This window comes from Nyctereutes procyonoides, unplaced genomic scaffold (assembly GCF_905146905.1).
Source record: "Nyctereutes procyonoides isolate TBG_1078 unplaced genomic scaffold, NYPRO_anot_genome, whole genome shotgun sequence".
Classification (NCBI taxonomy): domain Eukaryota; kingdom Metazoa; phylum Chordata; class Mammalia; order Carnivora; family Canidae; genus Nyctereutes; species Nyctereutes procyonoides.
Genome location: NW_026575043.1, coordinates 54,970,776 through 54,983,501, shown reverse-complemented (window position 1 = coordinate 54,983,501; position 12,726 = coordinate 54,970,776). Strand labels below are relative to the sequence as shown.

General features: G+C 36.3%; 1 protein-coding gene across 8 annotated transcripts in view; it reads right to left on the bottom strand.

Moving 5' to 3' along the window:
- ATXN2 (ataxin 2) overlaps positions 1-12,726 on the bottom strand; it is a 115,698-nt gene that overhangs the window by 67,734 nt on the left and 35,238 nt on the right. For all 8 annotated transcript variants that reach the window (XM_055323169.1, XM_055323162.1, XM_055323163.1 and 5 more), the window contains exons 2-5: positions 11,999-12,032; positions 9,604-9,663; positions 9,044-9,115; positions 8,322-8,472 (exon numbers count right to left, since the gene is read on the bottom strand). In XM_055323169.1, coding sequence (XP_055179144.1) covers positions 8,322-8,472; positions 9,044-9,115; positions 9,604-9,636 — 256 coding nt within the window. In that variant the 5' untranslated portion in view covers positions 9,637-9,663; positions 11,999-12,032. The remainder of the gene's footprint in view (positions 1-8,321; positions 8,473-9,043; positions 9,116-9,603; positions 9,664-11,998; positions 12,033-12,726) is intronic.

Below are 12,726 nucleotides of genomic sequence, written 5' to 3'. Positions count from 1 at the left end.
TTGAAACTACATTTCTTTGATTACTAGTGAGGTGGACTACCTCTCCATATGTTCACTGTCCATTTGCATAATTTTTTATTTGATTTTCCCCAATTTTTAGCATGTCTTATAAAATTTATGGAACTTTGGGACACATCTAAGTCTTTAATTTTTTATACTCAAGTATTTCAGTCTTATACATTATGAATTTTTGCTTTGGTGGTTAGGCTTATAAACTCCTTCCCCAAATCAAAATGATATAAATTCATAGATCTGTTCTAGAATTTCTATGTAAGTTTTTTTTTTTAAAGATTTTATTTATTTATTTATTCATGAGAGACACAGAGGGAGGGGGAGAGAGAGAGAGAGACATAGGAGAAGCAGGCTCCATGCAGGAAACCCAATGTGGGACTTGATCCTGAGACTCTGGGATCAGGCCCCGAACCCAAGGCAGATGCTCAACCGCTGAGCCACCCAGGTGTTCCCAGTTTTTTGTTTTTTGTTTTTTTAAACACATCTCTTTTTAGCCATTAAGGATTTATTTTGGTGATGGGTATTAGAAAGGCATCTAATTCCCCCCAAATGTACCAACACCATTTAATAAATAAATAATCCACCTTAATTACAGATTTAAAGTGTTTTCTTGATCATATATTAACAAAATACCCATAAGAAGTACATCTGTCTTGGACTCTCTATTCTTTGCCACTATGGCAACTATGGTTTAATTCTAATATACTTTAATATTTTGTAGGGCAAGTCCTTCATGTCTCTTGTAGAAAAACTTCCAAAATTCTTCTATTAAGTATTACTATACAAACTCTGGAATCATTTTGTCACTTTCTACAAAAATAGAGATATTAGCTTTAGTGATTATTTTTAGGAAAAAGGACAATTTTACAGTGTTATATATTTCCATTTAAAGTATGATATGGGGGGATGTCATACTGGGTGGCTCGGCAGTTTAGCGCCTGCCTTCGGCCCAGGGTGTGATCCTGGAGTCAGGGGATGGGGTCCCGTATCAGGCTCCATGCAGGGAGCCCTCTGCCTGTGTCTTTGTCTCTCTCTGTGTCTTTCATGAATAAATAAATAAAATCTTAAAAAAAAAATAAAGTATGATATGTTTCTCCATTTAGTCGAATCAACTTATTTCCTTCAGTGATGTTTTTATAAAAAGTCTCCAACCTATTCACATATACTATATTTCTATGCTCTTCTCTAAGTCTTGTTCCTTTGTGAAGATGTTTTCCTTTTTTAGCATCTCTGGTTAATGCTGTTCAGCAGTTATCAAAAGTTTTCATATATATCTTAAATCAGACCACTTTACTCCTATTAGTACTAAATATTTTATCTTGTTTATTTTTAATAAGTGAAGAATTATTTTGATCTTGGCATAATGAATACAGATGATTTTATATGCTCTAAAAACATAAAGTAACACAACTTCAACAAATCAGAGATCATATTTTTTTTAATTTTTTTAAAATTTATTTATGATAGTCACAGAGCGAGAGAGAGAGAGGCACAGACACAGGCAGAGGGAGAAGCAGGCTCTATGCACCGGGAGCCGGACGTGGGACTCGATCCCGGGTCTCCAGGATCGGGCCCTGGGCCAAAGGCAGGCGCCAAACCACTGCGCCACCCAGGGATCCCCAGAGATCATATTTTAATAAACATGCAATACTTCCCCTCTATGGCATACCTCAAACTATTCTGTTTAATGTTTTGTCACTTGTTCTACTATACCTGTTTATTTTTTTAAATCTCAATAATCTCTGAACCACCTCCCTACTGGCCTCAGTAAATGTTAGTTTCCATTTAACTACTTGGCCTCAGCATGGACACACACCCTTTCTCTTACTAGCCCACAGCAAAACTGAGGCAGTCAACTTTCTTTTTTTTTTTTTGGCAGTCAACTTTCTAATGGTTCAGTTTTAACAGAAGAGTATTAGAACACTGAGTTACTCAGCTGCCTCACTAGAAAATTAGCCCAAAGCCCACAGGCCCAAGCCAACCTCCTAACAGGGCTTTCCTCTACAGCTCCCTGGATATCCCCTAGCTGAGACCACCTGCTTATCCATCACCCCACCTGCCTACCCACCACCAGTGCCTATCCTCTCTCCTGTCAAAGAGCAGGCTGTCAATCATGAGCACTTGTCCAGTTTTACAACTGCTTACCTGTCCAACAATAGCACTGCTTGCCCATCTATAGAGCTTACTGCCTGTACTACTAGCTTCAAGAATGTGCCTCTTCAGTTGCAAGGCTTATGGTCTGCTCACCCTACTACAAGACCACTCATAAATGAATTTAGAATATATTTAGACTCCTCAAAATTCAAGGTTTTCCAGGTCATAGACTGCTAATACTGTCTCTTCCTTAGCTATGACTGACATGGCCTTCCTAACATCATGCCCTTCAGAAGAGATCATTCTCGGCATACCTAGGAGGCTCAGTCGGTTAAGTATCTGCCCTTGTATCAGGTTGTGATCTTAGGGTCCTGGGATTGGCCTCGCATCAGGCTCCCTCATTAGTAGGGAGAGTGTTTCTCCCTCTCCCTCTGCCCCTCCTCCCACTCATGCTCATTTTCTCTCTCTAATTAAATAAATCTTTTTAAAAAAAGAAGAAGAGACCTCTGTTATTCATAGGACTGTGCCCTATCAGACCTACAAGACAGTCACATAAGGACAGAATAGAATCACACCTGAATAAAATAATCTGTATGACTTTCTCTCTACCCTCTAATCACACAATCACCCCCAAATTCCTACAACTACTACAATAATTCTTCATGTTTCTAAACTTTATTTGGAATTCAATGTCACCAATTTTAACATTCCATTTTTCTTGAATTCCTTCACGTGCCTTGGTATTTCCAAATGTGAAAATGCCTGGAGCAGACCTTCTTAACACAGAGTACATGAACTCCCTAGGAACTGTGAACATTACAAAATTAAACGTAAAAATCTGTGTGCATGTTTTTTCTAGGGTGAGGATATAGTTTCACTAAGTTCTCAAAAGGGAGCCAAAATAGATTAAGTCTTGAATTTCTCTGTACTGTCTATAGCAACAAGCACAGCAATGAACACATTCCAGAGCTCAGTATTTGTTGGCTGGCTGTATTGTAGTTTTCTCACTCTTTGCATAAAATAATAGTTTTTAAAAAATATGTGAAGGTCCTAATTTCATTTCTTCAAAAGACATTCACATTGTGCCTGTCCTATGTGGGAAAACACTATACTAGGCTCTAAGGATTAAAAAATAATAATAATATAGTTCCACACACAAGGAACTCAAAGTATAATAGGGGAGACAGAAACATCTAATTCTAATACAACATGGTATAAAGGTAAAACAAAAGATGCTGGGAGTGGGCTTACATGTGGTGGCTTAAATTAACAGAGTATAAAATGACTGATAAGCAGTAAGATCAGTGGGCAAAGAAACATGGGGAACACAAACACATTTAAGAGCACTTTAACAGGGACCCCCTGGGTGGCACAGCAGTTTAGCGCCGCCTGCAGCCCAGGGTGTGATCCTGGAGACCCTGGATCGAGTCCCACGATCAGGCTCTCTGTATGATGGCTGCTTCTCCCTCTGCCTGTGTCTCTGCCTCTCTCTCTCTCTGTCTCTATGAATAAATAAATAAAATCTTTAAAGCACTTTAACAAAAATGAAGCCCAAGAATGGGCAGAGAAGGAATGATGAATAAAACACATGAAAAACAGAGGTGCAGCTTCTGAGGGAGTTGCACTTCAGTGTCAAAAGCCAGTGTAGGGAATCCGTGGGTGGCTCAGTGGTTTAGTGCCTGCCTTTGGCCCAGGGCGTGATCCTGGGGTCCCAGGACTGAGTCCCACATGGGGCTCCCTGCATGGAGCCTGCTTCTCCCTCTGCCTGTGTCTCTGCCTCTCTCTCCCCTTTGTGTCTTTCATGAATAAATAAATAAAATCTTAAAAAAAAAAAAGCCAGTGTAAAGTCTGAAAAAGACTACAAAGGACCTAGCAATGAGAAGTTACTGGTACCCACAGATGTTTCCCATTAGTGAACATAAAAGGTAGATATGTTGCAATGAGGAGTCAGTAAAAAATAAGAGTTAAGAAGTTTAGATAAGAAAGGAAGACAGGGACACCTAGCTGGCTCAGCAGTTGAGTGTCTGCCTTTGGCTCAGGGCGTGATCCTGGTCCCAGGATTGAGTCCCACATTGGGCTTCCTGCATGGTGCCTGCTTTTCCCTCTGCCTGTGTCTCTGCCTGGGTCTCTCATGAATAAATAAATAAAAATCTTAAAAAAAAAAAAAAGAAAAAGAAAACAAAAGAAAGGAAGATGGGCTAGTAAGTAGAAGAGTTCAGGATAAAAAGGAGAAGGACTTGAGGGAAGAGTAACTGGAGAGGAAGAGCTTGAGTCTGAAAACAGGTGACATAAAAGAGCAAGAGCCCAGGAATGGTAGAACAGAGGAGTCAAGGGCATGATGGGAAAAGTTGGGATTCAAAAGGAAGTTAAACACCCCATCTACTAAAATCAAGGAAAGAGATGGCAAGGGAAAGATAAAGGGGGGTAGGGGGGCAGATAGTTGATGATGGAGATCATTCCCAATAACTAGTTTTCTCATATGTGATTTTTCAGTTATTTTGACAAAAGAGCTGGAAAGAAAAGTGACTCTTCAAACTAAATCCAATTTCAATGGTCACAAGGAACAGATGAAATTACACAATATTAGAGTCAAAGCATGAGTTAGAGACAAAGTATGTTCTATGTTATTTCACCAAAAACAGTACAGTCTGTGTTTTTGATCAGCCCTAACACCCCAAACGCAGTAGGAAGAAAGATCTAGGACAAAAGCTGGCAATGTTTTTCTGTAAAGGATCAGAAAATACTGTTTGGCTTTGCAAGTCATATAGTCTCTATTACAACTACTCAACTCTATTGCTGTAGCATGAAAGTATCCAAAGACAATACATAAATAAACAGGCATATTGTATTACAATAAAACTTGATTTACCAATGAGTGGATCTGACTCACAGGCCTTAAGTTTGCTGACCCCTGTTCTCTGGACTGAGAACACTGCAAAGGAAATAAAGTAGTAGAAAGAAGCAGAAGTTAGGAGAATGAAATAAGAAAGTAGCCACAGAACTAAAATGTAGTTGAGTTGAGGTATGAAAGAGCAAAATAATAATAAAGGAGCAATGGAAAGAGCAGAACGTGAGTGAAGGAGAAAAACAGATGACAAAGAAACACTGGAAAGAAACAGGAAATCAAACAAAAAGTGAGTAGAGATAATACACCAACTCCAAGGTAGAAAAGAAGCAGAGACAAAAGCAGCTGAATGCCCTAAAAACCAGACGGCAAAATGAAGAGGGGAAAACAAGAGCATCACAACTCTGTCTGCAATGAAATTCAGATAAAGGATAAAACACACTCATTTCCCAGTTATAACCTGATGGTCTAATCATGTGTATGCAAAAGGAACCCACAGCTTAGAGAATGTAGAATTAATTTTTATTTTGCTCACATATCAATCTGGTAACATATACAGCATTCAAGAGATCAAATGAAACTTATTCACCATATCATAAAAAGAGATCAATTCTTTCTAGGCTTCTTATTCACTTTCATATGTGTATGAATATGACAACTTTAAAAACCTATTAAAATTGAAAAGAAAAACTTATTAAAATCAAGAAAGTCAGCGTTAAGAAGTTAAAAGCCATACTAATCTAACTTTTAAAAGTTTCCACAAAAATAAAGCCAAAGATTTCAAAAAGAAAAGAATCTTGGACAATATAATAATCTGCATATTTATATTGTACAGGAATTTTGTTTACTTTTGGCTTTATTTGTGGGGAAATCCTTTAAAGTAAATGCAGATTTATTCTGACACAGCTAAACAACAAATTAGACCACATAATTTATGTTAAATAGTACAGTGTTTAAGAACATGATTTGGGGGTTAGTGGGCACTGGGTTTATGTCCTCACTTTACCAAATTACTGAATTGTGTCTTAATTTTTGTAATTAATGAATCACGCCAATTAATTGCTCTAAAAAAGTTTTCTCTATGCCTATAGCATCTCCAAAATATACTTACAGAGGACAACTTATGCCAGGATAGTATTAAAAATCTGGCTTAAGAGACCTGAAATCCTAAACATATGACTTAATGTTATTTTCAGGATACTGGACAGAATTGTTTACTTCACTAAACCACTACATTCTTTTTTTTTTTTTTCCACTACATTCTTTAAATAAAATAAATTACTCCACTATGGGATGTCCTCATCAAGAAAACTATATTTTCATGTATATAGTAAAATATATCCATCCCTGTTATGAGTATACTGAACACTGTCAAAGCTGTCGCTCTGATCTGTATTTTCTTAGCTTTCTACAATGAACACAAATTACCTGAGAAATAAAGACATAATAAAATAATAAAGTAAAATAAAAAATTTAAAGACATTACCTTAAAGAGGATCAAAGAATGGGATAGCATAAATATTTCCAAGTAATATTTATCTTCCCAAATTTGGGAAATACCAATTCACCTAAACCACAAAAATCAAAGTCTAGGGATCCCTGGGTGGCGCAGCGGTTTGGCGCCTGCCTTTGGCCCAGGGCGTGATCCTGGAGACCCAGGATCGAATCCCACATCGGGCTCCCGGTGCATGGAGCCTGCTTCTCCCTCTGCCTATGTCTCTGCCTCTCTCTCTCTCTCTCTCTGTGTAACTATCATAAATAAATAAATAAATAAATAAATAAATAAATAAATAAATAAACAAACAAACAAATAAATAAATAAAATCGAAGTCTATTGTGAATGGCTGTTAGCTAAATGGCCTGGTACCCAAGAGTAAGGAACATTTTGTTGTTGTGGCTTTTTCCAGAGTACTATATACTAAATTCAACTAAAATTGTGTTTTCCCTTTCAGATTATACAAAGTCAATTTTTATATTTAAAACAGTAAAATATTTCAACAGTATAAACATAAATATAACATTGTGGGCCTGGCCATAAACACGATCAATTCTAAAGGCAGCAACAGATAAAAAACTTGTTTCCCTATATGGGCCACTGAAGGATTCTTAGACAAAGAGTTGTGAATCAGAGACACAGACACCTGAGAAGGTACAAGAAGGTACAAGAACAGAACACAGTGCTTTCTTCTTCAGCACAGCAAAGCAGTTAAAAGTACCCTATCACTGCTAGCTTATGAAATACACAAACTAGAGGTGAGAACCTGGTTAAGGGTCCAAGAGAAAGGCTTTACTTTCTGGTGGCTAGTATTTCTAAATAAAAGTGTAGAAAAATTAACCCAGCAACAAAAACAGCTGTTTATAGATTGAATGATGAAAATCAAAAACTGTGGTGAGTTAAAAATTTCATAGAATTGACTATAGAACTTGACCACAGGGACGCCTAGGTGCCTCAGTGGTTGAGCATCTGCCTTTGGCTAAGGGCGTGATCTCAGTCTGGGGATCGAGTCCCACACTGGACTCCCTGAGAGAAGCCTGCTTCTCTCTCTGTCTCTGCCTCTCTCGGTGTGTCTCTCATGAATAAATAAATAATCTTAAAAAAAAATGAACTTGACCAGGAAAAAAAAATCTATTTAAGAATTTTAGAACCAAGTTTGAAATTGCCCAGAAGAGTCTTTCAACGTGTTATTGAACACTCAGCACTGCAGAGTATCCTCTCCAAGTGAGTAATAAAAATTCCCTAATTTCCCTCCTCAATGGACATTTGAAACAGACTAAATTTTAATATATCATCTCTTTTAGATTTTCAAAACACAGTCCCATGCTCTAATTTTTTTTTTAATATGTATGTTCTACTTCTTTACCTTTTTCATGTTCATTAGACAATTGTCTTGCCATCCACAGCTCTCTGCCTTTCTCCCTTAACCCTGTGCTTTATTTCCAGGTCACAAAAATAAAACATTTACAGAACTATAAGCATAATAAAACTAGATAAACATTACTTAATAAGCATCTTAAAACTAAAAATTTATAAACTAAAGCACTGCAAGTCAAATGGAACAAGAAACTTCAGTTGAGTATAATCTGTAGCATTCCTGACCATGAAACTGTACAAAATCCTTTACAAGCCTTTTTAATAGAACACAGACTCTCATTATCCTGCTAAAAGTACCAAAGACCCTTCCTCTGAAGTTTTAGATATTTTCCAACAAAAATGCATTAAAATTCCCATCTGTCTTAATCAGGTTATTCTTTAAAAAACCCATTTCTTAAAAAAAGAAAAAAAGGTCTGTATAATTAATCAATGTACAGTCTTTGTTTAAATAAATAAATCTTATAAACCATGAAGCATATTTAGGAAGTCAAAATTCACCTCTTCTTGCATAACTGGAGTCCATATCTTTAAACTGTACCACAACAAAGTCTGAACACTTGAACAAAATACTCTCCATTATTTCTTCACGTTTTGGCCCCGAACTGGATTCCATACTTTTCTCATGTGCAGCATCAAGTACCAAATCACACTAAAATGAGAAGCATGAGTAAACACTCAAAACGTTTATAAAATATGACAGGGCTTCTTTAGCATATCAAGGTACTATTCTTATATACATGTCTTTGACAAAAATAATCTATCTCAAGCGAATCTTATAATCATACTTTTTTCTCAGAAATATGGCCAATTATCTATTCCTTCATTCAAAAATCCTCTCTTCTAAAAGTTGGTCCTTGCTACCATAGTCTGTTTTAAGTATATTCATGGTAATAAAGAGGAAAATAATGACCCATTCAATCTCTCTTCTAGCCCACAATCCTTGAAAAGGTCAAGATATTTTAATAAGCACATAGAACAAGTTTGATTATACAAACTAGTCTATAAAATAAGCAATATATGAAACTGAAGAGCAAAATAAAAGTGGTTTTAAGAAGTACCTTAAAGGTAAAGTATTGAACATGAATGACAAACATACCCATCTCACAACTATAAATTGCTAAGTCAGAATCTAAGACAGTGTCAGGAAGTCATACAAACATACAGTAGTTGATGATCCATGGTGTTTTACATTCAACAAAAAGCAAAAGAGTAAAGATTACCTTAGGACTGTATGTTTTAAAAACTCCTTCATATATGCCTCCGTTTTTCACTTGTACTTCACATTTGGATCCCTAAAAACATACAATTAATTTATCGAAGAAACAGTGTGCTACCCAGTTATAAGGGATAATTGTTTTCAGTTTTACTTTTTATATAGCTCACCAGGCTTCATTCAGCATTATTAGGTATTCAGTGACAGAATAAAAAAATCTTAAAACATTAACAATACACTGAATTCTTAAAACTCCCCAGGAGGCCCTGCGCAGAGTTTGCAGTATGAATTTAAATACTGAAGTTAAATATTTCTGACTCTGATTTTATCAGGTGACAAAATAACGCACGAAAGACAAGTACTACTATTATCTTATACATAGCATGGTTAACAAGAATGCTTTTATAGTGAGTCACAATAGTTTGGATAGAGTTCCACTTTTTCTAAATAATCCTGATTAAATGGGTCCTAAAAAATGTTAAAGAATCAATCATCTACATTTCAACATCATGAAATGACTGTAATGTGCTCCCAAGTCAGTTTCTCCCCAATAATCTGGTAACTTACAACGACTGATGTAAGTATATGAACCATCCTCATATTTGCGTAGATTCCATCAAAAGAAATCTGGAATATTGAGAAAAAATATTATTAGCAATCAGCATTTATCCTTGTATATACATTAAAGTTAACATTTTGTTACAAAATGTTTAGTTAAGTTCCTAATACCTTATATGCATTAAAGAAAGACTTGGTTTACTACATTCTTTTATTTCCTTAGAGAATGGAAGTTTAAGTTTTCAACAGTGAAATCAGTCATATCATATAACAATATTTCTACTCTATGTGATACAAAAAAGCAAAAGTGAACTTCCATATATGAGGAAGACAAAACCAGAGAAACAGAGGACAGATCAAAGGTTGGAGAGCAGAGGAAGAAGAAATCACTAAAAAGCAGTATAAGGGATTTTTCAAGGTGAGAGAACTGTCCATTATCTTGACTATGGTGGTGGTTACACAACTGTATGCATCAAACCTCAAAGACCTGTACACTAAATAGGGTTAAATATACATAAATCAACAAATGAGGTGAAGGAGTATGCACCTTTGTCAAAGACCCTTGACTATCTTCTCTTAGCATATATGAATCAATGATAGTGCTCTTAGGTCTCATCAGTCACACCACTACTTATTACATACTATATAAACATATGTCCTTCTGATTTTACATAAGAGTATCTGTCCAATAATGCCAAAGTCTCAAAAATCAGTGACAGTTTCTCATTTATTTCTTCCATCACAAGAAACTGCCCTTCATGCTCAGTTTAATCTCACTGATAAAGTTCTAAAATTCAAAACCAGAAGGCCCTTTCCAAGGAAGACAAATAGAATTAAAAGCTCATTATCAGGGAAATACAAATCAAAATCACAATGAGATACCATTTCACACCAGTCAGAATAACTAAAATTAAGTCAGGAAATGACATGCTGGTAAGGATGTAGAGAAAGGGGAACCTCTTAAACTGCTGGTGGGAACGCAAGCTGGTGCAGCCACTCTGGAAAACAGTATGCAGGTTCCTCAAAACGTTGACAATACAGCTACCTTATGACCCAGCAATTGTACTTCTGGGTATTTACCCCATAGATACAAATGTAGTGATGCAAAGGGGCACCTGCACCCCGATGATTATAGCAACAATGTCCACAACAGCCAAACTATGGAAAGAGCCCAGATGTCTAACAACAGATGAGTGGATAAAGAAAATGTGGGGCAGCCTGGGTGGCTCAGCACTTAAGTGCCTGCCTTCAGTCCAGGGTGTGATCCTGGAGACCCGGGATCGAGTCCTGCGTCGAGCTCCCTGCATGGAGCCTGCTTCTCCCTCTGCCTGTGTCTCTGCCTCTCTCTCTCTGTGTATGTCTCTCATGAATAAATAAATAAAATCTTAAAAAAAAAGGAAAAAATGTGGTGTATATATACACAATGGAATACTACTCAGCCATCAAAAAATGAAATCGTGCCATTTGTAATGACAAGGATGGAATTAGAGAATATTATTTATGTTAAATATCAGAGAAAGATAATTATCATATGATCTCATTCATATGTGGAATTTAAGAAATAAAACAGAGGATCATAGGGGAAGAGAGGTAAAAATAAAACAAGATGAAATCAGAGAGGGAGGCAAACTATAAGAGACTGGTTGATGGACATTAAGGAGGGCATATGATGTAATGAGCACTGGGTGTTATATAAGACTGATGAATCACTGCACTCTACCTCTAAAACCAACAACATACTATATGTTAATTGAATTTAAAAAAACTTTTAAATACAAAAAAATTAAAAAAATTTTTAAAAAGTAATTCTAAATCAAAACCCCAAACAACCCTGCAAACTCCAGTCCTGATGCTCCTCTTATCTTTTTCTTTTTTAAAAGATTTTATTTATTTATTCATGAGAGACAGAGAGACAGAGAGACAGAGAGAGAGAGAGAGAGAGAGAGAGAAGGGCAGAGACACAGGCAAAGGGAGAAGCAGGCTCCATGCAGGGAGCCCGACTTGGGACTTGATCCCGGTTCTCCAGGATCACGCCCTGGGCTGAAGGCAGCGCTGAACCCCTTGAGCCACCCAGGCTGCCCTCCCTCTTATCTTTTTCGAGAGTTATTCATTTAGATTTGCCTTTAGCCATTTATACAACAAATGACTTCTTGTTTGCATGAAAAATACAATTTACAGAAAATGTTACATTTTGTATGAAGTATCATCTCAAAAAACAACACATATAACTAATAATTTTATACCAAACGGTACTGAAGTATGAAAGTTATATGAGATATAAAGCCCAAGAAGAGCTTTGGTCTATGGTTCAGAAATCACATTTTAGTTACCAATTTTTCCAAACAAGTAACAAAACAAGTTATTTTTCCAAACAAGTTCCAAACAAGTAATTAAAATTACTCACCGTGGATTGAGGCAGTCCTTTGCTGTTTCGACCTCTAAAAAAATGAAATGTTCATTAAGTTCAACAAACTAAACAAGCTTAAAAAATATTTTCAAATTTAAAGTATCTTATAATTCCATTCAAATAAAGAAAGCATAGGCAAAGCTTTGGGGAAGTCTCATCTAATATTACGTATAAAGGCTACCTAAGTATAGTTCTCTCTGCACTTGGCTGGCTCAGAGGCCCAGAACAGGTATGGGTAATGGGAGGGAAGAAGGAGGAAAGAATGTGAACATGTTCAAAATAAATGAAGTAAAAATAAAAATAGCCTATAGAAAAAATAACTAATACTAAATATAATAACCTTTACTCCCAAAGTAACCTATCATTGTTACAGAAAGCTACTTAGGAATAAAATAGAAATTCTATTCCTGATTTAAATGACACATTATTGACTGACATCAAAGTCACCTCCCAACATTTTTCCCTTGTCTCTAAAAATGCAGTTTACAACTGCAAAAAAAAAATTTGAAAATAAGTTACATCATTCAAAGCACTTTCACTTCTAATAAGTACCTTTGTTAGGATCTATATCACAAGTACCTTTCCCTGCCAATCCCCTACAACTCTGAAACAATGAAGTACATCAAAGTCAGCTGTCAAGTTATTTTCAGTTGGTGGACTCATGTGAATTTATAGAACATAATACAACCTAAGGCTCATTCCACTGGAAAAAATTAGGGCCCTTA